The sequence below is a fragment of the Athene cunicularia genome (genome assembly GCF_003259725.1).
Source record: "Athene cunicularia isolate RWA chromosome Z unlocalized genomic scaffold, athCun1 chrZ_part2, whole genome shotgun sequence".
Taxonomy (NCBI): domain Eukaryota; kingdom Metazoa; phylum Chordata; class Aves; order Strigiformes; family Strigidae; genus Athene; species Athene cunicularia.
In genome coordinates this window covers 4,170,360-4,196,157 of record NW_020799143.1, presented here as the reverse complement: position 1 = coordinate 4,196,157, position 25,798 = coordinate 4,170,360, and the positions used below count along the sequence as shown (strand labels likewise).

The following is a 25,798-nucleotide window of genomic DNA, read 5'->3' as shown; positions in this document are numbered from 1 at the left end:
AGAATTTTTGGCAGGTAGTAGTGAGTGGTTTGAGCCCTATCATGTACAGGCAGAGGCAAATTATCCCACATGTTTCTTTCTTCAGTTCACTTGCAAAAGAGTTGAAACACAAGATTAGCTGGGGCTCAACTATAACCCTCTGTAGAAGCTTTCCCTTTTTCTGCTCCTTTCTGCTGTTCCAGATCAGTGAGCTGGAAGGCTCAGCCCTGGTGTGACACAGTGCAGTGCAGGCATGTCCAGGCTAGGCTTGAAGCACCAAGCTGCACAGCCATGCCAGTGGGAGACAACTGGCAGCTGTCCCCTCCTCTAAGGCTAGGTACATATGCAGGAGCTAAGATGGGTACTACCTGCTGTTACAACTCTGGCTAAGTCACTGACATCTGCATGATCTTGTCTATATTTTAGACTTGCCTAATTCAAACATAATTTTAGATCCAAGCCTAGAAATGGCCAGAAGGCCATGCTGCAGGAGCTGGAAAGCTTCTGAGCTGAGGGAAGGTTAGTTGACAGATGGACGGGAGGAAGTGAGTGGGCCTGGGATTATGATAAAGGAAATTGCCTAGAAAGGGAGTGTAACATCTCCTCACTTTGTCCAAATACACAGTGGGATAAAAGCTGGTAACAGCTTAGCAAAATTAAATACCTTTTGGGGACTGGATAGCCCTTCCTCTTCTAGATGTATTATTCTGAACAAATGGAAACCACAGACCAGAGTTTGTTTGGCAGTGCAGAAACAGAAGGAATGGCCCTTACTCCATGCCCTTTCTGTCCTGGAAGGAACTACTTTTACACTGCAAAGAACTGAGGCAAGGTTTCTGCCTGTCTCATTTAGTCCTTGGTCTGACTGCATATGCAGCAGTCTTAATTTGCCAAAAAATATATTAGAGCAGAAGTGTCATGTTGCTAGTAATGCTCTGCAGCAAGCTGCTTCCATTGCTCTCAACAAGGCAAGGGATGACAGGTTTGCTATCCTTCCTGGTGGCATCTGCTTAGCTGCTGAGTTTTTATGCAAACTTGGCCACTTTGCTTGGGTGCCTTCAAGAGAGCTGTTGGGGACAGAGCTCTGGAATAACAGACATAATCTAATTAATTAAAATTAGTTAAAGGAAAGAAGGAGAGAGAGAAAGAAAAAGAAACTACTATTTTACAGGGTTCTCTCTGTTTTCCTTTGCTTACCAAGTATTTTAGATTCTGTCACTTAAGTGCCTAATGTGTTTCTGAAGGATGAACAGCTGAAGTCACATGAAGCTAAATTGAAGCAGATCTCCACTGAGCTCGCCGAACATCGGTCCTATCCTCCTGACAAGAAGCTTAAAGGCAAGGAAGTAGATGATTACAAACTGAAGGACCACTATCTGGAGTTTGAAGTATGTATGGGAAACATTACTTCTAGTTTTTGGGTGTGTATGTGTCAAATGGCCTTATACTTGGGGTACAGTCCTTAAGTTCTGCATTTTTCACCTTACTTCACTAAGGAATATGTTCTTGTTAGATATGTCACAGCAATCCCAGAAGCTGTGATGTGGCTCTTTCTGATAAGGACTTCCTGTGACCTCTGGCTCTTCATCTGTAAAATGGAGGGTAAAAATGTGTCCCTCTGTCCTTGCCTGATGTATCTGTTTGAAGAGATGATAAGGTCTTCAGGCAGGAACTGTCTCATGTTGTGAAGACTATGTGTTGCCTAATGTGTTGACACCTCAATCTTTAAAGAATGACTTCATTCTACAGTAATGCAGATCATGATTATTATCTTCCATTGGTATGTTCTGAAGGAACTGCTTTTCTAAAATTATTGTCATAGACATGCCTCATCAGAGCCATTTGTGTTGTGAACCAGTGAGCTGGACATCAGGACAAGCAGGAAAAGGGCAATCCAGGACATTTCTGGAGTTCACTGACAACTTCCTAACACAGGTGACCAAGTAGCATACAAGTAGAGGCACTTTGCTGTAGCTTTCACTTATAAACTAGGAAGAACTGGTTGGGGATATGAAGGTCAGGGGCAGCCATGGCAGCAGTGACCACAAGATGTTGGACTTCATGATCCTGAAAGGAGGGGTCAGAATAAAAAAATAGGATCACAACCCTGAACTTCAGGAGAGCTGACTTTGGCCTGTTCAGGGAACTGCTTAGAAGAATCCCATTAGATACAAGCTTGGTGGTTAGACAGCTTTGAGAGTGTGGTCACTTTTCAGAGATCACTTCCTTCAAGCTGAGGAATTCACCCTGACAAGCAAGAAACCAAGCAAAGATGGCTGAAGGCCTTCATGGATGAACAAGTTGTTCCTGGCAAAGCTCCACCATAAAAAGGAAGTGTGCAGGAAGTGGAAACAGTGACAGGTGACACAGGAGGAATAGAGATACTGTCCAAGGATGTAGGATCACATTTAGGAAAGCCATCTTTCATTTTGTGGTGGCAGATGTGAAGGGCAAGAAGAAAGGTTTCTACAGGTATGTTAGCAGTGGTACAGCGAGGGAAAATACAGGCCTAGTTGTGGCCCATAATGGGACAGGAGACTCACTAAGAGCTGGGAAAGGCCAGGGTACTCAATGGCTTTTTTTGTCTGGGTCTCTACTAGTAAGACCAGCCTTCAGCAGTCACAAATACATGAGCACAGTGGGAAAATCTGGTGCAAGGAAGACTTACCCTTTGGTGAAGGATGATAATGTAAGGGAATATTTACACTAGACATACACAAGTCCATGAGATCTGATAGGATGCACTCATGAGTGCTGAGGGAACTGGATGATCATTGTGAGACCTTCACAGTTGGCACAGATTTTGCAGGCCATGTTGAACTATCAATAGCTAGTTAAAAAAAAAAAATAATAAAGTGAGCTATGTGAAAATCCTTAGTGGAAACCTTCCCCTGGTTTTGAGGTTTCCTCACCTTCCCGTCAGAACAATATACCGTCAGGGTCAGGCAGGAGCTGGTGATAGACCTTGCTGCATGGGGTCAAAGGAAAAGGGCAAGAGGCAGGTGAGGCAGTATTTTGTATTTGGCTCTTTCAGGCTGAGACTGCAGACCAGATCTTGCATCTGTGTACATGCTGATACATCTCCAGAAGCACACTAAAAGGACCTGCAAGTCCCAAAGGAAGCAGCATAGTCCCATTAGGAAGGAAGCCAGATTTCTGTAGGCCCTTGTAGTTCCTTTTTGTTCACCCACTGACATTCCCTTCATTTTTCTTCCTGATGAAAGACAAATGAGGTGTTTCCTTCTCAGGGGAGGTAAACCAGGAGTGCCTAGTCTTTGTTCAGGGATGCATCCAGGAACTACTCGTGTCTTTGCTTGTAGACAAAAAGGAAGGAGCATTTATCCTTCTTGCTGTCTGAGGTAGTACTGCTCCAAATGGTTGCTCTTTGCAGTAAATTTGTGGTTTGAGAGAGATCTTTTGAGTGTTGTCAGGTGAGAGGTTTTCGGAGATAATGTTGAGGAAGTTTTTGAATGGTTTTGACTTCTGTGTTGCTACTTTCTTGACAGAATTTTCCAGATTAATTCCTTTTAAGGAAAAATTTCCACCAGCTTCAATACCTAGTTAGATCACTGAAAGCAAGTTTGTTGCAATTGAAATCAAAATAGAAACTTACAAATGCATTGCTTGATTGTGATAGAAATCATGGGCCCACAAAGTCCAGGGCAAATGACCATTGGCAGACATGCAAGGTAGAAACTGGTCCTGGATTGCCATTCTGATTGCTTGTTTTGTGACCCTGATGGTGTTTACTGGACCAACAGAAAGCAGAAGTCCGTATGGCAGCGAAGTCTCTCTCTCCCTTGATGATCCCAGGCTTAGAGCACTGATTTGCCTTCTCTTTTACAGAGTTGTCCTGTTTGCTGTATGATGAATCATTCATCAGCCCAGTGCATCATCATCATGGTTGTGCTTGCTAGTTCTTAATTTCCTTTTTTTACTGAATGACATATCATACCTGCTTCATGTGTTTCTCTCTCACATTGTGGAGCTGAAGCTCCAGATATGGAATTGATAATAATACTTTTAAATTTATTTTTTTAGGTGGATTCTTTTATGGTCCTCTATGAAGTTTTGTTTATTCAAAGGACCTTTCAGAAACCCAGTCACATTCTCTCTTTTTTTTTATATTCCAACTTCAAAGCAGTTACCAAGCTTTTTCACTTCCTGCCCTCAAATAAGTGGTATTACCAGAACTTTATTATTTTGTTATAAACTGGTAGAATTTTACTTAAGCACTTCTTCCTCTGTCAGGAACATAATAGTTTGGCAGCTACTTTGCCACTTTGAAATATAAATTAACAGTCAGTACGGATGTTTATGTCATCCTTCCCTGGCCCCCAGCTGACTGAGGTCACCTTAATTACAATGCCTGCACCACATTTTCAGTGAATATGTCAGGGACAGGTTATTAAACAAATCCTGGGAGGTGGGTTGCTCAGTTCTCAGGTCCTCTTGCCCTGGCTTCTGGTTTTGAGTCCCTGCAGGGATCTTTTGTTAATGTACCTTTATTTTGTTGATTACCAAGATGTTCTGTGCGGAAAGATGTTATTGTGGCACACAGAGTGAAATATTCCTGTTGAAGAGGGAAAGCTCTGCTCCAGACAAGGAACAGGGCAAGCTGGCATGGGGCACAGTGAAGTGAACTTTTTCCACTTGAAAAATAGAAGGTTCTGGACGTGGTTCACCATGAGTGGCCCTGTCAGGGGAACATGCCATGCTGCTGTCATAGCCCTCTCATCTGCTCCTTTTTGTTAAGGTCTGATCTTGCAGACCATTCTCTTATGGGCTTAGTGGTGGCCAAGCTGGTAGTCTTAGCTTAGCAGGACCCTGCTTTGGTTTCTTCCTGGTCAGCTTGAAGCAAAGCAAGCAGGACCTGCTGGTGGGAGTGGAAGGTTGCCAACCAGAGCAGGATTTTCGTTGTTCCTTAGTTTACTGCACTTTGACCTCCATCTCAATGTGTGAGCACAGAATATGACTCAGCATCACTCAGGTCAGCAAGCTCTCACTTGGTGGTGTTATTTGGAAATCACCATGCACTCCCAACTAGCTGGGAGCCACTGTTCAGCAGCGTGCTGGGGATTGTGTGCTGCAGAACTGAGTACGTCTAATTGCACAGCACCCCTGAGCTCAGCCAGCCTGAAATCCTTTTTGCACAGTGTAATTTACATTAGCCACCATTGTTCACGTCCACATCAGGCACCATTGTTCACATCCATATTAGGTTCCTGGCTTTCAAGGCCAGCAGAAACCATTCAGTTACCCAGATGGTCTCTCAAGTGCTTCTGCAGAATCTCTTCCAGACTGATTCAGGCCTTTCTTTTCATTTCCCAGAAAAGTCGCTATGAGATTTATGTTGGCCTCCTGAAAGAAGGGGTGAAGGAGCTGCTGAACGGAGGAGAGAACGATGTGCCAGGACTGAAGAAATCCCACTCGAGTCCCTCATTGAATCAGGAGTCTCCAGTTAGTGCCAAGGTGAAGCGCAATGTCTCGGAGAGGAAGGACTACAGGCCAGAAACACCCAGCATTAAACAAAAGGTCACTTAAGACGGAAATGACAACTAGGGGAACAGCCATGCAGGAAAGTACTGGTGGTCAAAGTTTTTCCATTTAGTTACCTGTCATTCATGAAAAATAAGTACATCTGCCTGAATGGGGTGTTAGTGACATTTTCTATTGTATATTTTGCTGTTTCTGTGCAGATTGTGGGAGATGTCTTTGCTCCTGCTTTGCTTTGCTTTGTTAATTTATCATTTAGCAATTGAAGCATTGGGAATTATTTGTGTTGTTCTGTTTCTAAAGGAGCTGGGGAAGGGGTAGAGTGCTGTGATGTATATTCTATCTCTTCCCCGTTTATCTCCTCCCATCGGCACGTGGCTTTCATCACTCAAGTCACTTGTCACTTTATTTACGTGGTAGGTGGGAAAAGTAACTGGACAAATGCTGCAGTGCTGTGAATGCAAGCTGTAGCTGTGTGAAAAGCTGTGCAAAAGGGCAAGTACAGAAGGCTGGCTAGAGCCTAGGGTGCTGGGAATACTGGTTTCCTGACAGTGGTACTTAGCAGTGGGTGCTACAGTTAATAGCCACTGTTGCTTGTCGTTAATGCATTGACCCTGAATTTATGAGCATGAAGGAGACCTGTGGCAGTGCTGGGCTGACAGCATTGGAATAATTTGTCTGCTTCTTTCCAAGCAAAGTCTTATTCCTGAGTTAGCAGGCTGCGGGGTATCCAAACCTGTGCTGTTTCTGCAGTAAAGAGATTAGGGGATTACCCAGTCAGAATGACTACCTGATCTTTAAATGTATTGGTAGAGGATGCTTCTGAAGATGCCAGCCATTAGCACTGTATTTTAAAGACAAAGGGCCTCTGTGTAATTTTTAACCATATGCTCTCACTTCGCTGCTATATAGAGCCTTATGATATATTGTGCCCTGATGCTCCCCCTTCCCGGAGTTTCCTTGTTGGTGTGCACAGATGGTTGTTCGAAGTTTTTCTGCTAGTGACAAAAAGCACTTTGCCTTTTCTCTTAAGGAAGAGATTGTCCTTAGCTCTCCATTTTCCTGCTTTAGCTCACATATAGGTGGAACAGGCTGGTGCAGACAGGTGAAGGGACATATGTGTCCTTGCTGCAGGCCAGTCTGATGATGTCCTGGCTACTCCATGCCTGGAGGCCAGCACAAGGCAGCCTCAGCTTTGACAGATCCTACCTTCCACCCACAGGGAACCAATCCACCTTACAGCTCATGCATACCCTGCACCAGGCTTTCAGAGGGGAGCTCAGGACAGGGAGAGACCACCATGAGTAGAGCTTTCCATACCTGAAAGCCCCCTGTTTGTGCCACAGACCCTCAGGGTGGCCAGAAGTCTCCAGGCACATGGAGTAGAAAGAATGATGTAGAAATCATTTTCCTGCTTCCTAGCCTCCCTTGCCTGGGCGGCACTGTGGCTCTGCAGAGTGTGCTGGCTCATCTCAGATTTGATACTGGCCCTCTGGGTGAGCTTGGATATGTCTCTCCAGTTTTGCCTTGCCTTTTCCCTAAGTGGAGTAGTATAGCCAAACTGGCCTTCCCTGCAGAGTACCTTGGGAGGTAATGTTGAGGGCCAGTTGAAAACTGTTGCCATTATCTTTGTGGCTGGCACAGGGCAGCCTTCCTGATGCATGTAATTCTTAATGCATGAAGAAATGTCAAGATCAGTGCAAGGACTGTTTAGAAATGTGCTGGTGTTTCCAGTTCAAATAGTCAAAGGGCCACACATCCAAAAAAATACCACCTGACTAGATTTGTGCTCTGCCAGACTTCCTGAAGGGTCCAAGTCAATTAATCTAGATTACTGAACTTCCAGTTCAGTGGGCAGGACAGGGAGCAGTCAAAGAGAGAAGGACCTTAACAAGCACCATATGACTTGCCCTCCCCACCGAGAACCACTGTGCAACAGCTTTCCCGGTGTTGTGCTCACTGTTGGCTGTAACAAAGATGTTGTGCTCTTAGGTGCTGGGAGGTGTTGGACCACATCAATCCTTATAGTTGCAGCTCAGGAGCAAAACTAGGTAGAACTCTTCCCATGTGCGATGTTGGGATACCCACACATCTGGCATCTGCCACTGAGAGTGTCCACTCCATGCTAGAAGTGAAGAGGTTGACCCTTAACCCTGGCAATGTTGCTAAAAGCTGCAGGGTCCTGAACAGAAACTGTCAGTGCTTCCTAAGCACTGGGGCTTCAGAAGTTGTACATGGTTATTTACAGTGGAGCAAATGTTCAGTCTTCTTCCTAAGGAAGAGAGATGCCTTCTGCTGCTGGAGCCAAGTGATGTGCAGCATGCTGTGTTAGGAGACTCAGTGTAGACAGGTACATGATAGTGTTCATTGAGAGGGATTGTTTGAATTAATCTAAGTTCAGTAGACCAACAGTTCGTGGTGGGGGAAAAGGCGAGCAGATCCCTGTAGCTGTTCATCATGCTCTTGTGGTTTAAAACAAACAAGCTGAAGCGACAGAAGAAGAAATACATTTGGGGAATGCCAGATGCACATTTGACAAAGAAAACTTGTCCTGTTTTAGATAACGGTGTTAGGAAGCAGCAACAGGAAAAAAACAAAAACCAAACAAACCAAAAAACCCAACAAATTCAGATTTGTAAATAAGCCCTGCTTGGCTGTCAGGGCAGGGTTGTCTAGGTGAGCTTTTTGAAGTCAGGCTGGAACATGCCCAGCAAACCTCTTGTGATTATGGAGCGCAGTGCTTTAAAAGGCAAATAGGTGACATTTAACTTTTTCCCCCCAGCTTTTAAAATATTCTAGTTGCTGTAGACTGCAGTTAAATTGCTGAGCTCAAAAAGAAATTATTCCTGTAAAATGCATTTCCCATCTTTGACACAGAAACTGGATAATTCCTCCTCAAAGTCATTGCAGAGGAGATGATTGTAAGCAGTAGGAAAAGTTAAAAAGTGAACTGTAAAAATGATAGTGTTTTTTTCATTTTTCATTATTTATTGTCCATTTCCATGTATACTTGTAAATGGATTTTTCTTTAAGTCTCATCTGCGGTTAGCAAATACAGTTTTTCACTGTGGTTTTAGTCATTAAACATTTGTTGAGCTTGGTGTACTCTTGGTGAGACTGCTGAGGCATGCAGATTAGTTTACTGAGAATTTGTCAGATGCTTAAGTTTTAATTAATGCCATTTTATTCCATTGCTTTACAAATTCCAGGCATCTCAGGCACCCATGTGAAAACACCTATTTTGGAGGCTGAGAGAAAAATGTGATCCTGTTGTGAATGCCTAAGGCTCCTGGACACCCTTGGGATAGGATCATCTACTAAGCAGTACTGTAATTTGCTTTTTTTTCCTCTCGATGCTCTTGTAAAGGGTGAGGGCAGGTTCCCAGGAGGTCTCAGCAATGCATCTTCCTGGGTGGCACCACAGAGAGTCTGGCCAGATAGCTTGGTACCTGGTACCATGCCTTTCTTTGCTGAAATGTTTGTCTTTATCAGAGATCAGTGCTTAACCTCAGTGACTCAGGAGCTCCTGTTGCAGTGTGTAAGTATACTCTGCTGGTTTTCAGCCCTCCTCTGGGACCCACCATGCACCTGAGGCAGCCTGCAGCTTTCTGGAGTTTACTATCAGGCTACTGTGAGCATATGTGTGTGCAAGCCAGCTTTTGCCTTGGTGATGCAGGGAGGTGTTGTCGTTCCTTGTCATCCTCCCTGCTGCAGCATGCAACTGTCACTCACACAAAACCTCTGCCTGTGTGTTGAGAGGGGGGATGTAAGCAGGGGATCAGGATGGGGCCAATGGCTCCTTGCATCCCCCCTCTCAAGACGCAGACAGAGGTCCCAGAGGATCCCATCCTGCTCTGAAGCTTTGCTGGTTGCTCACCCTCCAGGGGTTGGACCATGTCCTCTCCCTGGCTGAGGGAGGAGAGGCAGGAGAGGACCTCACTGGGTGGGTCTGCATCTGACAGCAGAGAGATGAGGGAGAAGGACAAAATTGCCTTCCCCTCTCCCCACTCAGCAGCTAAAGCAGGTGAGAAACTCTCCTGAAGTCAAAACCACACTCTGTGAGTCAGCAGGATGCAGGGGTCTGGTTGAGATGTTTTTTGTTTGGCAACAGCTGCAAAAGAGGCTCTCTGAGCTGGCTGTGTGTTTGTGTGCATCTTGCAGATAAATCACGCACAGACCAGTGAACATGAGTACAGCTTTTAAATCCAGTATTTATGTTGTGTCTTTAATTGATGTAGAGAGATAAGTCAGCCAGCAGAGTGATTAATGTAGCGGAGCTGTGGGGAAACGCTGTTCAGCTGCAACGCCGACTCAGACAGTTTTTCATCTGTAGCCAGCCACTTGTAAATGGTTACCAGAAGCTTTCTAAGGGCTTTCTAAGTTCATCCCTTAAGTGCTTCCCCTCTCATCCTGCCTGCTTCCAGGGTGTGGTCTGTCCACATCTGGGGACTCTCCTGGAGAACAGTGCTCAGCGCAGCCCTGGTTTGAGCAGGAATTTGGACCAGCAGACCCCAAGAGACCAGAATTGTTCAGTGATTTTTCACAGCTCCAGTGCCTTCTGGTAACAAGGCTGATTGTTCTTCTGGCATGAAACAGCCAATGTTTTTGCCTTTCTCCAGTGGGGGAGTGAGGCCCTTGCTTGACTAGAGCAGCCCCTTCAGTGAGGTGGTTGTGGCAGTGGAGAAAGTCAAAGGTGGCAGGGTTATCACTGAGCTTCTGGAAGCATTGCATGGCAATGTTCTTTTGAAAGTGAGGAAGGCTTTTCTCTGCAAACGGTATACTGCTTACCATGTCTGCATTCTCAATCCCTAAATCAATTTTGGCCTTATGACATTTAGTCTGACAGTTCCTCCTCCTTTTCTGTCAAGCTGCTCCTGTCTGTCATCTTAGCACCTCAGCTGCTTCTGTATAACAGGTCTCTTTCCTTCCATGCTTGCAGAAATCCAGAAAATTTGACTGTCCCATCTTGCCATGAGAAAACCTGCTCTGAAGCGGCACTGCATTGAATGGATAACCCTGTGAACAGCTTTTTCATTCTGCTTTTTGGTATCCTGTGTTTCCAGCTACAGTTATAGCTGGGAGGTGCGAGACAGAGTTTGACTGCCATGATCCTTTAGTGTTATGCTGCAGGGACGCAAGGTTCCCCGTCCCACCCTCAGACCAGACACCTGTGACGTTCCTAGTCTCCTTTTCAAAAGTCTTTGAGGCAGAAGCAACCCATGCTGTGACAAAACTATGAAATGCTGTTTTGCAGAGTTGGGTACTTTCCAAATCAGGCCACACATTTTGCAGCCTTTTGGGGAGCTGTGTTAAAAAATAAACAAAAACAAAAACAAAAAAACACCCCAACAAACCCCAAAAAACCAAAACCCAACCAAAAGCATTTTCAACCAGTGTCTCCCAATCACAGAGAGATGGTATCCAGCTTGTCAGAAACACTGGTTACTTTTGCAGGGCAAAGGCAGTATATACACCTAATCTCAAGCAATCTTCCATCTTGATGCTTGTTTAAACTTCCCCAGTATTGCTTTACTCGGGCTCTGGGACATCACATCTGCTCTGAGAGTGCAGTTATGAAGTCCACATTTCTCCCCAGAGAATGACCAGAAATCCCCATCATGTGTTCCCAGCATCCAATATCTAGGCTGCCTAGAGGGGTCAACCAAAGAAGTGGTCTCAGAAATTTCTCTGAAAGAGCTGGTCTCCAGCTTATGCTTTTTAGAGGATATTTTTAGTGCATATAGAAGCAGTATGCCTGGCCTCTCCTCTCTCCAAGTGCTCTCCCAGCAGCATAGGTACAATACAGTGAATTGCTTCACCTGGAGCATCACTGTGTGGGACCTGAACATCTGCTTCAGAAAGAACAGGCTTTGTCAGCCTCCAGAGAAATGATATCACCTAAGTAGAGCACCAGTGCACAGGGCATGATACTGTAGGAAGGTAGGTCAGAAAGCCAGTGCCACACACAATGGTCACCTGTTGGCGACTGTGTCAAGCATTGCCTCAGTGCTGGGAGTAATTAGAAATGCTGGTTTCCTTTTCCACCTACATTTTGCTGTTTGAGGAACTGTCCATCCCATTGTTTTAAGGGCAAGGGCAGGTTCAAGGGAAGTGTGTCCAGGTGCCATGTGGGAGTATCCACCCTCCTGTTGGCAACATCCAGTTGAACAGTGAAAGGAGGTAGGCTCAGCCCTGCCTGAGAGAAGGTACCTTGCTCATCTGTTTTGTTAGCTGCATTGAGGCTGTATTTTAATTATTAGAGCACTTCCCTTAGCAAATGCAAGCCACACTTTCCTAAATGCCACACCATTGACCTGACTTTGATCCCATGGCCAGGGGAGCAAATTTAGGTCATCCCAAAGCATTCTCTGTCCTCCCCTTTGAACAACAAACTACTCAGTCAAAATTAGAAAAGTATAAACAATGCGGGACTTCCTGTGGTATCTTCTGTTAAATCCATGCTGGGAATCAGCTGAGGTACAGGCCAGAGGTTTATTTGGACCAAGAAAAAGTACGTAACACTTCCAATCTTTGCATAGCTACAAACTATAAGGGCAGGATTTTTCTCTGACATAAATTGCTGCAGTAAGTAGCCACTCTGTAGAAGTGATCCTCTGTGTAACTCACCTAAATGAGACCAGCACAACCAGATGCTTTTTGTCTAAGCAGGTGAGGTTTCAGCTTCATCTTGGGCCAAGTGATTATCCTGGTGTAACCACAGAGCAGCTAGTCATGCTGCCATAGAGACTTGACACAAAATCCTCTGACTCCCCTGAGCCTCTTGCTGAGAGAAGGGAGATTGGTGATATCTAGTCTGTGTCACTGCACAGGGCAAACTCTATCAGTGGTACAAGTCTTAAATCACTTACATGCTTATGAAAGCCTCATGCTCAGTGCTGTCAAATTCTGAAAGACTGTAGGATGAGAACAGGTGTATGCTCTGCGTTTTTGGAAAATTTGTACCAATTTATGACAACTGTGTCCTCTTACTCGAGGCTAGGATTATAACTCGGCTAAAATAACAGAGTTTTTTGGCAGCTGGAAAACTTTAAAATCATTACTCTTTGCATGAGGTACCATTGGATACTTACATTACTTGGTGAACGTGTTTAAGTGATGCCTATAGATGTGTGTATGTATTTCATAGGTATAGTATGGCTTCTGTGGCTCAGCACTCCAAAGCCTGCTGTTCTTTTCTGAGGCTTATTTTGGTCAAAGCACTTCAGCAGCTGCAAACTTTGTTAGGATGCTTGTTGTTCTAGTTGTTCTCAAATTAGGTTAGTCTTCAGAGCTTTCTCAGATTTAGGGTATCCCTTGAACTGCATTGATCTCCATGTGTTGTCCACTACGGGCTGCCTGTTCTGCACATTGAAGGCAAAGGTTATATTTGAGATTCTAAATAAAGATTACTGAGTGGGATTTTCTGCTAGTTTAACACTGGGCTAACTCTCCCTGTTGATGTCAGCCGATGCCTGGACCAGGAGCATCTGTGCTGACTTCTTCTGAAAATCACACTCTGGGGATCTAATACACAGCTTTACTTCTGAAAATGTTGACCTCGCTCTGTTAAAATTCACCAAGGGGACATCATGTCCAAAAGTGTCCAACCAGGACAGGTGCCTGTGATGTCTCCTGCAGATACAGCCGTACAGCAGTAGTGAGGGTTTCTTTCTGCAACTGTACAGATTTCCAGAAGAATGTCTGGCTCATCATCAGGGAAAAGAGCAGCAGGGATGAAATAACTCTTGGGCATCTTGTATACGTCCCAGAGGTTTCCCTTGGGAGGCTTAAAGAATCTTTTAAAAAGTTGCTGATCTGAGTAAAAAGACGTAAGGAAACCTAGTGGGTTTTCCTATTGCACTCTAGTCACTGTAACACTAGCATTATGTACATTATCCCTGGAAGGGGAGAGCAAAGCCTGAGGGTGGGATTTTTAACACAGAGTCAAAAAACTCTTTATCATGCAGTTTTGTTGAAGCATTTGAGCAATCCCAGTGAAGTCATGCCTTTGTACTTCACTGGACCACGGCCAGAGTGATTGTGTCTTGCAGGACTGAGATGTGGGTGGACTGCAGCTTAGGATGAAACAAAGAGGGACATCCCCATCACCTTGCTTTGGGTGAGCTGTAATTCTTTTTCAAGCGCTGAACTTCACCTTTGGGTTACCTGCGTCTAATAGTGATATTTTGTTAAGATGAGGGTAAGCACTGTCTCACTCAGAGTGTCAGTTAGGAAGAGTCATTTGCCCTCCTCTGTGGTTGCAGTGTTATTTTCCCTTAGTCTGAGAAAGGGGACTGAATTTTCAGTTATTGTTGCATGGTATCCATATGGGAACCATAACTCTCAGTAGTGGTAGTGCAGAAAAACATTTTGCACATGTGTGTACTCTGCAGAGCTAACCTTACAGCCCCTGACAGCAATCCTTGTGAGACCTTTCCTTTGGGTGGCCTCCTATCCCTTTTGACAAGTGTAGGAACCTTCTTACCTTCTTTCTGATAACCTTGAACTTGGTTTACTCTCATCACTGAATCACTGGAGTGTTTTTCATGCAACACACTAGAGATGCAGTCCCAATCTCACTGCTTTTTGGTAACTTCTTGGTTTGCTGTGAAATAGCATTGAGGTAATCACTAAATTTTTTTCCAGCAGCAGGAACCTTGCTGCTCTGACTCTTGGAGTGGTCACAGTCAGGTTTGAGGCTATCCTACCACCAGGGCACGCTGTTTTGCCCCGTGGAACATGCATAGCCAGAGAAGCATACTACTCAGTGGTCAAGTGGTCAGAGTCAAGCCCTGGTTCATGGGAGATGTTTCCACATGCTGCCAATGTCCATAAGGACTCAAACATATACTTGCTTACACAGAGATGCTCTCCTGAAGCAGAGTTGTCAATCTTTTCTACAGATACCACAGGATGCCCTCCTTTATTCTGCTTCATGTAACTGGTACTAGAATGATAATTTCCTGATAAATGAAGGCACTTAATCAGTCCTCTTCCCTTGGAAGAAGGACTTTTGGGGATATTGTTATATCATTTAAAATAATATTTTGGAATTTAAGTTTACATTGCTTTATTTTTCACTTGAGGTGACTGTATATAAATATTTTCCTCTATTTTATCATTGCTGATAAAGTAAGCCTACGGTATACAGACAAATAATTTGCCTTTGATGTATTGAAACTGTGAGATATAAAGTAGACTTCTCTCTTGTGTCCATGTTCCTGACTATAACTCTGTTCTTCTGTGTTTTTATAAGTTGGAATAAATGTTGCTTACGGGCAACAAAGAGCCTGCAAGCTTCCCAATAATTTTTATGTAATTGAAATCAAGCAACCCTAGTGAAGGATCTTACATATGTATAATGATATATGTATATGTACAAACTTTAGAAAGAAATAAACCAAACGTATTTCATCTTCTGCAGTTGAATGTTTTTCATTAGAGCCCTTACTGTTGTTTCTTTTGACTAAGAACATGAAGGTAGCTTTACCGGCTCATACAGGAGCCTCTGGCTGTCTTGCTCAGGGAATACACAGACCAATTAGTCAGTGCAGCCCTTTCCCCAGTGCACTCTTCTGACATCTGGCGGTCAGCGGTTTGAAGGTTTCCTGAGCTGGAAGGTGCATACATTCTCTCCATGACAGAAAGAGACTGGACCTGAATACCAGGGCAGAGACCAGTGCAGACCCACAGAAATATATAGTAAATGGTCATTACTGAAGGAAGCACAAGGAGATGTATGGTTGGGGTAATTAATAGAGCCAGTGGTACTGCATGCACAATGTGAGGGCAGCTGGAACCCATGTCTCTTCCTTTTGCACCTCTTCATTACTTCCTCTCTGGGCTATTACAGGGTATGTAGCCTTCAGAGTTACCACTGCTTAGCTGTGAAGAGACATCGAGAAGAGAATGAACTGATTAAAAATGGTTTTATTAGCACAGGGGTTGGAAGAGGGAGGCTGCAGCAAACAGCCTTGAGTTGACCTCAAAATTTTTATGAGGTAGTTTGTTTGAAGGCACTCTGAAGGTTGGGAATTGCTGTTGGCCTAGTGGATGGGGAGCAAAGATCCATGAGAGGCAGAAAAGTCAGACACTAAAGAAAAAGGGGAGTGCTGAAAGACAAGAAGTGGGAATGCGTAAGAAATGGTGGCCATCCAAAGTGAGAGGAAACAGGCTGTACAACAAACAAAGCAAACATCCTTGTGCTTACATTTCTTGGGTTGGATATGGGTCAGTGTGGGAGGAGAGGGTACTGTGTAAATGAGTAACGGCAAATAGACATAGTGTTGGACATGTTCAGCACCAGGTGGGGCTTGGAGAAGCTTTACAACAGGTCTGGGAGCTTGTATTTGGAGACAATAGTAGGGAAGACATGTTTTTTCTTATCAAGATCTCTGTGAATGTTTGACTATCTTGTGATGATTGTTTCTTTGCATTTTTTCCTGGAGACTGAGCATGTTGCCTTTAGATGAATGGCAAGACCTCCAGAATTGAGACAAATATGTACTTTTTTTCACACTATGCCATGGGATGTCAGATTTTTTTGTTGCTGCTCCATCCTGGTTACTTCAAAGCACTCAGGCTTTTTGGTTTCAATGCATGCTCCTGGATTAATACATCTTCTATGGAGAAAGTGGTGGTTAAGGATGGGTGGGAATGTTTTACAAAGATGTATTAAATGCTCCTCTAAACCCAAATTGTGTCTGAATGTTAATGTCAGTGCTGATCACCACATCTTTTCCTATCTTCCTAGCTGACAGAGCCAATGCTGAGAGTTTTCTGGTGGTTTTCTGCCTGGAATCGTTAATCGCGTCACATTGCTCACAATGCATTAAACTATAACAAAATGACAGAACAGGTGCAGAGTGAAAGACAGATGCATTTATATTCTCTTCATTTTCCATTTTCAGTTCAAGTTTCCAAGTACAGAATATAATTATCAAGGGAGTCTGAAAGGGCTAGCTTGTGTATGCAGGTGAAACCTCCACAGTCTACAGAAGCTACAAATCTCTCTGACTATTTATAAATAATGTAGCATGAGAGAGTGACTTGGCTCAAAAGTAAAGCACAACTTGGTCTGAAATTGTTATGGGTATCTTTAGATTAGAAATGGGAAGAAAGTTCTTACCCAGAAGAGCCCTAATGTACTGATGTGGCCTCCTAAATGGCAAGGAAAGGGAAAAAATACCCAGTAGCTTTTAAGGTAGAGCTTGAAGGCGAATGATATGATTATGACCCGGGTTTTCGTCTGTCAGGCCATCATATGTTCCAGCTCTTTCTTCCCATGTTTGTTATAAAATTGATGTTTCTCAAAAGAAATTATGCTAGCCGCTGTACTAGCCATTTCTCCCAGAAAAAGGGCTATCCTAGAAAACATGAACTACTGCACAACAGCTAGCTACCATGCCGGGTTTGCTGTTGCAGTCCTATTCATTTTAGGGCATCTCATCTGGTCCAATTCTATGGCTAGTTTTTGGGTGGATCAGGTACATCTATGTTGTGAGTCTTTGTTTTGCTCTTGACAACAAGGCTCAAAGACGAGCTTAACTGGAATGAGGCACTGGAATCAAGGCTAAGTAGGCTGATTTGCCGTGGAAACTCAGTAAGGTAATGTGTTGCTATTATGAAGTAGGAAGTTATAGGAAGTTTTTGGCTCCCTGTACCCATGCAGGGTGTGTCAGTAATAATGTATAAGGCTGAGATTGCTACAGTAACAACTTTGAAAACACCAGACTTTGGTACAGATGTTGCTGAATTGGGCCAAGAAGGAGAAAGTAGCGAGGGACATGTTGTGTCTTAGGGAGGAGGTTAGACAGAGAAAGGGTGTACAAGGATGGCAAAAAGGTGGTTCCAGAAATAGAAACGATGTTATAGAAAGTAAGGTAAACAATGAGGTAGAAAATAAGATAAAGGACAGGGGAATCTTCTGAAAGGTGAAGTGCAGGTGCCAACAGATGACAGTGATGCTGACATGCACACCTGATCTGGTGGGACTGCCAGTTGGGCTTTTGGTCAGGTCTGTGTCTGAAAAACTCGGGGTGAGAGAGTGGGTTGTGGAGGGAATCATTTCCACCCTGGTGATAGGTCATGTAGGGAGGGAAAGGCGGTGGATCCGTAAGTGAATAATAGATGTATGTGATTCATAAAATTTAAACTTGTTAGATTAACAGCTTTATAATTGTTTATAATAGAGTGAAAAAGAATATAATTTCAGATTATCAGTAGCAGTGTGTTTATTTGATAATCAGTACATTGATTACTTAATAGATTTATCAGTTTCTTAGTAATGTATTGCCTAAATCAATTACATCTTGATCTTGCAACCTAAGTAGAGGTAATTTATTCCTGACATAAGTTACATGGGGAAAAAGGCTCCAAGACAGTTCTTACCTAGTCTTAGCTTGCTTCACCTACAAGTTTAATGACTTAGACAACTGCAAGAATGTTTGTATGAATATTTTAAAATATTTCAGTTATGCAGGAGCTCTGCCAGTGACCACAAGCCAGAAGTTAAAAAGGATGAGTCTTGAGAATGCAAAACTAACAGTCAAAAGGACATACTGGGAAAGCAAGATCTGTGAATTAAAATCTCAGGGACAGACTTTTATAGTGCATAAGAATTATGTTTTTCCTAAAGAACAGACACGACTTGTCTGCACATGTAGAGGAACTGATGGACCTTTATCTGTGCAGTCTTGAAATGTAGGTGAAATGTACTGTACAGATTGCTAGAAAACTACAAAATAAAGCAGCATATAGCACCAGGGACTGAAAACTCTGTGGAAAAAATGGCAAGGAGGGTTTGCCCAAGAGTAGAGCAACCAGGAACTGTTTGAAAACCAGAGGCAAGAAGAAAACTGAACAAGACTGCAAATAAAAAACATGGGAGGCAACTGAACAGTACATAGATTCAGTTATCACTTGGAAAAGACAATCCATTAATAAGAAAGGAGTAGCCACCTGTGAAGGTTGCCTAACACCTCCCTTTGTCCAAGTGCTCTTTCGCTGAAAAGTTCTCACTCCCCTGTTCTTTGCAGACGCACTCTGAACACTGTCAGGGCTGCCATGGGGTCAGGAGAGCATGCTGTGTGCTGGCCTTTGGGGAAAGCTGCTCAGAGTTAGAAAAGATAAAATAGTCCTTCCTGTGCTTTGTAGCTTGGAAGGCAGCATCATCCCTGGGTCTGTGTACTGTCTGCTGGATGGGGAGTAGCCCCCAAAAAAACCCAAACCAAGCTGAAGCCTGTTTTCCCCTTACCACTATAGAGAGATTGTTCAAAATACGTGGGTTTGAGTGGGTGGGTGGTTGTTTTTTTCTTGCCCCCAATAAAATGTCCTTGTTCAGCCAGAATCATCTTTCTGATCTGCTTCACCTTTTGATGCTGAGCTCACAAATGTGCAGTAGAGATGCTTTGTCACCAATTTGGGAAGGTATTTTTAGTCAGCTTGAGCAACCTTCTCCTCTCTGCCCAGGTGTCCAATGTAAAAAAGCACACTTTCTCTTTTCAGGGTAATGCCAGCTAGGACTTGTTAACTGACGCGTGTCTTTGGACACTTGTTGTGGATACAGTCTTCAGCACAGAGACATGCCCTGTCATTTGAGAAGAAGTGGTTTATGATCAAGGTGATGATGGGAATGCTACTTGTGAGGAGGGTGGGTGTAGAGAATGCTCCCATCAAGTCAGAAGTGGATGTGTGATAACCAGCTTCCCATCATCCCATCCCATCCCCTCCTGACCTCAACTGTGCTGGACACCCCTTAAGTACAAGTACTGAGACTGGCATGAATGAAGCCAGGGCCATTACCAGCATAATCATTGGAGTACTAAAGACAGCAATTACTGCACCATTGTCTTCTCCCAAAGAGAAGCTAGTGTGGCAGAAACTTGCAGTAGGCTGTGCCTGGGGCAGGAATACTCTCCATGTTTGGGTTAAAGCATCCTGCTGGGACAGGGGGAGGTCTTGCAGCCAGCCAGTGGTAGCAAGCACAGTGTATGAGTCCCTATTACCACAACCATACCCACGCTGCTGCGTTTCTCAGGCAACTGAGATGTGGGCGGCAGTTAGAAGTTGTAATTGTTTTTGGGGAAAAAAAAGGCCCATATACACCAAAAAAAAAAAAAAAAAGAAAAAAAAAGGACCTGCTTTTTTTCTGTTTAGCTGCAATTTCTGACTGCACTTCAGACAAATTGTCAGAATCCGCATTCATGTTGGCAGGGAGCCAGGCTCCCCAGCACGCTGATTAAGCTGTGTGTGGGCAAAATATAGGCAGATGATGGGGACCTGGTACACTGAAACCTTGAAGAGCTTTGTTTTCCTTTGCTGCTGCTTTCTTTTTCTCTCCAAAATTCTTGCAGGCTAGTTTTCTGACCATTCTTTGTTGGATCTGTTTTGGGGATTTAACTTCCAACTTTGAGAATGGAGAAGCCATAGAGGCAGCTGCTTATGGTACATAACACCTAGCTGCTTGTTCACCTGCAGGTGAGGAGGTAAGCCTCTGAGTGCAGTGAAGGTACTGGAGAGACTGAAAATATTGGGCTACAACAATATAAAGGGAATTTTTGCAGGTGGATGGGAAACTCTCTTCAGCAAAGGGCCCAGCCAGCCACCAAGGCATGTGCTGCGGGTCCAGCTTCAGCCTCCCTGGGATCTCCATCTGTGACAGCTTCTCTGAGGAGTGTGGCTTTGCTTCAGTGAGCTACACCGCCCTTCTGCAGCCTGACACCATAGGCAGCTGTTGGAAGCACTGGAGCTGGGGAGTTTGAGACATTGGCTTCCTAGTCAATCTGCTGCTTAAATCTCGCAGCTGTAGCACTTCCACTGCCTTGTGTGTGAAGACTAGGAACTATTGCATCATTTTCAGGATATGTATCTGCCTGTCATAAACGCTTGGTTTATGCTGACTTGCTTGTTCACTTTTCATTTGGTCTCTCATCACCTTCCCTTCAGGTCTGTCAGTACACAGTCAAGAAGGTAAAATGAGTTGACCAACCTTTGGAGCCACAGCATGCATTGGGTGGAACTGCTTTTCAGGAACATAGTGGTTGAGCTCCACTGTGAATCAAGGTTGCTCCACTTCCCCATGGGAGCTGATGCCATCACAAAGGGCTTGACTGTATAGCCACCCCTCAAGTGAGGTAACTCTGCTTTAAAATGGTTGAGCTGCACTGCACTGAACACCTCTGTGGGCACCCCAGTTCAGAGGTAGGTGGCCTTCATGCAGCCTAGCTGCTGGAGTGAGGCAAGCTGAATCCCTTTTTTAAATCCCACAGCAATTTGATTAATATATTTAGCTAATTCCTCTTGAACTTTCTAAGAGATCTGGCACAAACAAGTCCCTAGAGGTATTTTGCAGCCCTCTGGGCTCTTTCTGTGCTTGTGATTCATCAGATACATCTTGATGTTTAGCTCAGTGTGCAGTCTGACTGACAGGGCCTCCTTGACAAGTGTTAGGAGCTGCAGAACTGCAGGGGCTCATATGTGCTGATCATGCAGTCTGGAGCTGAGCCTGTCATTGATTACAGAGAAGGGTCTGGTCCTGAACGTAGGAGCTACCTGGAGGCTGAGGCGCCAGCTCCAGCACACCCCTGCCATTATGTGCCTATGTGCCCAAGAGCCAGGGAGGTTTCACTTTCAGTTTCCCCTGAAGCAGACTAAGGCTGGAGCTACATGTTTGCATGCCAGTTCTGCCTATACTATTGTGGTAGGTTAGGTCCTGCTGGGACTGGAGACCACGTTGCCGTTGCCCCTCCCCTACCCTCAGCCGGTCGGGCTGGAAGTGAGGCACAAACCCCGGGTTAAAATAAGAAGAAATTTAATAAAACAGTGTAATAAACAATCTGAACAACAACAGTAGCAATGATAACAACAATAAACAGCAATAACAGTAAACAAGACAAAAAATATACAGAGAAATACCACAGTGAACACAGCCAGCCCGCCGCATATGCTTCCCTGGACCAAAGCCACCAAAGAAAGCTTCCCACGCTGCTTCGCCAGACCTGACATCAGCATGGTATGAATAACCCACCTGGAGATCCCTTCCCGCTCTCTGCTGGGGAAACTTAACCCTATCCTAGCTGAACCAGGACAACTATCAAAGTGCAAACTCTCCAGGTCAGGGGCTTCGGCCATGTACATTAAATAGTAATAAATATTAATCCTTTTGATCTGCAAACTGCTTGGCTTTCAGAGACAGGTGTGATTTTGATGCAAAACACAAAAGGCATAGCATGGTGTTTATGAGCCCTGGGGACAGTTTAACTTGTTCGAATGTGCTTTGAGTCACACATGTGATCAATCAAAGGAGCAGTCTTTCCCCTCTGACTCATCAGGGCTTATTTCTTGACTCTGTGGTGTTTAAATATCCACTTGATTCAAGCACTAAGGAATTTGACTTGAAAAATTCTGGATGCTGAAAGCATGGTGGAGGCAACTGACCCCAGCTCCAGCAAGATGAAGGAGAGATCACTCTTATGCTAAAGGCAGAGGGCATCTACTGGAGAATTGAGCTTTGTGGTCAATGAAGTATAGATTCACTGGGGCACCAAGCCTAGAAGACTTACCTTGTAAATTTGCCTCACATCTAAATGGCTTTATAGAAATGAAGAAAACCAAATCCACTCCCACATAATGGGATTTTCAGGTTTGTGATTCCACTACTGGAAACCCTGATTTTTCCAAAGGACATTAAAATGAGAAGAGAGATAAACCCCCATGTCCTTGTACATTCAGGTACCTCCTGTTGAAGCACAATTTTTAATCCACATTTCCTCAGCATGTATGCCTTGAGGCCTGGTGAGTTTCTGCAGTCCTTGCACTGTCCTACCTTTTTGCTGTTCCCCTTTTGGCTGTGATGGGGGTGAGAAAACACCACATGTGGCTGCTGGTATTACTTCTAGCCATGTCTCATTGAAGTATGTCATTCCATACTTAAAGTGCTTTTATCATTGTGCTAACTGACCACATCATTTTGTATCCCATCCCCATGCTGTTATCCTCTAGGTGGAAACTGAAGCACAAAAAGGCTAGTTAAGTCATTCAGTCACCCAGTAATTTGTGAGCACATACGGAAGGTGAATCCCCTCTCCTAGAAAAGGCAGTGTATTACTTTGTGTCACACTCCTTTTTTACCTGCCTCAAGCACTTTGGCTGTTTCACCTCCTTTATGAAGATCATCCCTTCTTGGTCTTATCCTTCATTCTTGCTTTCAGCTTGTTTAGTTCTGAATTGCCATTAGAAAAAAAACATCACAACTGGGTGAATCTCTGCAATTACAATTAACACCTCTAGCATGTGTGCTGCTCTCTTAGCTCAGTGCAGAACCCATTTCAGACCAAGCAGTGGAACTGGACAGAGGTATTTGTGGTCACTTTGTGGTCACTGAGTTCACGTAACTGCTATGGTAAGCAATGTGTAAGGCTCCCACACCTCCAGACTGTGGGTTTGATCCAAAGGTTTATACCCAAGATGAAATTCAGAGGTAAGAGGTTTATTGGACTTTTTGCCACTAAATGCTAACAAGGTCAGGATGTGCTGTCTGGCTGCAGAGCATGAAGATCAGCAGACAAAATAGTTAGGAAAGACATAAACAAAGGCAAAGAATCAGTCATATTGTGGCCATTTGCCCATAGTCAGTACATAGTGTTAACTATTATTAAAGCTGTTGTTATGCACAATAGGCAAAATTAGGGACTGCTTGGATTGAGGGTGGGCAGTTAGGTCTGCTCTGGCAGTGGCTTTTATCCTGCCAGGTGAGACAAGGAAAGCAGAACTTCAAACAAATCTAAGCACTAGCCTCTGTTTTCCCGTTTAAGCATAGCATAAATTATACAGCAGTGTCCAAGGTTCCTTATTAATTTCACTATAAGAAATCATAAAGCAGTTAGATTTAATATTAAATATTCAAGTTCTCTGATTGTGTTTGAATTCTTTATGTATAATTAAAAGAATTCACTAACAGAAATTATTAAACATGAATATGTCATATTACAACAAAGCTAAAGAGGAGGGACAAGGATACTGAAAACCAAAGGATTTACCAAAGCTGTTACAAGTATTTTGAGTACAAGATTCTTCTTTGAGTAATGAAAGCAAGAAATAGTCTCTGATTTTAAGGCTAGAAATTACATTGTTAATAACGTGATAGAGCCAGCACCGCTCAGTCTGCAGGGTACTGGATGTGATTATTACTGGCTCTAAGCTGCCATCCCACCAGGTGAGTTGCCTGACTTTGCTTTGCATTTTAGTGTGGTGAGTCCCAGCCTAGCAAGGGGTGCTCCAGAAAACATCACCCAGTGGTTCCGACACATTTGAGCAAGGGAAGACCTGATGGAAAAATTTCAAGGGATCCACCTTGTGCCTAGGTAAACTGCTTTTCACTTGAAAAAAATGTGCCAACCTTGCTGCGATGTATCCCTGACATGTGCCCTGTAGCCATAAGGTGTTTGTACTGTTGTCAAAAGCAACAAAAGAACTCCAACAGGATGAAAGTGTGTTGTTCTGACCTCTCCCAGTACTGTTCACTTACTGGGTTTCTACATGCATCTCCAGACTGCCTCACCTGAAAGTGGGGAATGGCGTGGTGGGGGTGCAGAGGGAGAGTTTTTAACCTGAAAGCTCCCCTTGCTTCTTCATGGAGCCGAACTGTGTCTGAAACCCACCAACTTTTCCAAGTCAGATTTCCTCTCTGACTGTTCCAAAACGCCACTGCCCCCAGCTCTGTGCTTGCATGCCCCCAAGAACATCCAGGTCCTGCGTGCTTCTGCTGCCCCACCAAATGGCAGCATGTAGCACTCTGCTGCAAAACCCCAGGCTGCATCAGGGTGCAGTGCCTCTTGCTGCCACAGTCCTCACCGTTTGCCTGCTTACTTTCCTGTCTACCTAGACTCTCTACTGGGGCACTGCAATGCTCTTGCCAAGATGTTGTCTGGTCTCATCTGAGCACAGATTTTTGAGGTACACGTTTCTTTATTCTCTAGATACCAGTCTCCAGATTTCTCCCTGTTGGCCCACCCACTAGTAGCATCCTCCCAGCTGCCCTGAGCTACATAGGGCTGCACTCAACTGTCAGTCAGAGAGGGGGTGCACGACCTGCACCATGCATACATAGAGCACTGCAAGTCCCCGCAGGTGCCTGCCTGTGCTGCTCTGCCGGTGGTGCTGGAGGAGTTAGAGGGGTCACAGCAGTGGTGAGCCATTCTCCCCAGGGTCAGAGGACAAGGTCACATCCTGTCTGGGCAGCTGCACAGGCCTGTCTGGTACAGCAGAGATGAGGGATTGGTGACTGTGCCCTTGGGGAGGGAGGGGAAAAGGAAGGACCCCCACAAATGTGCTAGAGCTGAGCTCAGAATGTTCTGCCAGCATGCAAAATCCCTATCACAGCCCAAGGGACAGTAGTGCTCTGGGAGAAAGGCAAGGGAAATCTGCTAGCAGAGGGCTTGAAAGGAAGAAGTCTGGCTCAGAGGATCCTGCCATGTGTTCCCATCTATCAGAGGATAAGGAAGTGGGCAGCAGTGGAGACTCGTGAAGAGTGCTGGGGGAAAGGGCAACCAGGGGATGCATGGGAGTAACACTGGAATCTTCATCCCTTGCCCCAAGCCTTGGCCTTGAGATCTGTTGCTGGTGTCAATGTCAGCATATAATGAATCATTACTCAGAGCTGGGGAAATGGATCCTGCATTGCTTCAAGCTTCCTGCCTGATTGTCTGAGTTGTGCTGCAGGGTGGTGATGAGGTTGGCAAAATAAGAGAGGGGGCAGAACTTGCTAGATGGAGCTTGATGTTCCTCTTTGGCCAAAAAAAGTTGCTGCTGTGATTATTCACCCTTTCCAAGACTATTAGTGGGCTGTAGGCGTATAGGTTTTCAAGAAAAGTGTTATTCATTTAAAAGCCAGTTAAAAAAATACCAGTAACCAACTATGTTTCTGAATAGAAATATACATTTTTGGAGAGCCAAACACCTATTTATTATTACTGAGAAGCCAAGTACTTCTGAAAAACCTCACTCTTTGTTGGTTCTTGTAGGTTCTTGTAGTTTCAAATCTGATGAAGTTGCAGGTGGGGACAGTTCAGTGGTAGGAGCTTTCACATGGATTAGTAGCATAATAGGTTCAGGAGCAGAGGGAACAGTTTGTGCATTGCATCACAGCAGCTAAGAAAGGCATATGTGAAATATCATCCTCCCATCAGCCACGCAGGCATACATCCTTTCTTCCTCAGCTGGCTCCCACTTCAGGGGGCAATGAGGAATGGAGTGCTGTGTGGGGAATGAAATCACTGATTGCAGAGGAAAGGTCAGTCTTTGGTGAAGCAGTTATCTTCAAGCC

The 25,798-nt window shown here is 44.4% G+C and overlaps 1 protein-coding gene and 1 long non-coding RNA gene across 4 annotated transcripts in view; both read left to right on the top strand.

Annotated features, from left to right (window-relative positions):
• PSD3 (pleckstrin and Sec7 domain containing 3) overlaps positions 1–6,942 on the top strand; it is a 95,624-nt gene extending 88,682 nt beyond the window's left edge. For all 3 annotated transcript variants that reach the window (XM_026866174.1, XM_026866175.1, XM_026866176.1), the window contains 2 exons: positions 1,224–1,367; positions 5,311–6,942. In XM_026866174.1, the coding sequence (XP_026721975.1) occupies positions 1,224–1,367; positions 5,311–5,523 (357 nt within the window). In that variant the 3' untranslated portion in view covers positions 5,524–6,942. The remainder of the gene's footprint in view (positions 1–1,223; positions 1,368–5,310) is intronic.
• A 6-nt stretch (positions 6,943–6,948) lies between these two features.
• Positions 6,949–14,889, top strand: LOC113490051. Its single transcript, XR_003400140.1, has 2 exons — positions 6,949–8,804; positions 10,415–14,889. It is a non-coding gene; the product is annotated as an uncharacterized LOC113490051 (long non-coding RNA).
• Positions 14,890–25,798: the final 10,909 nt, after the last annotated feature.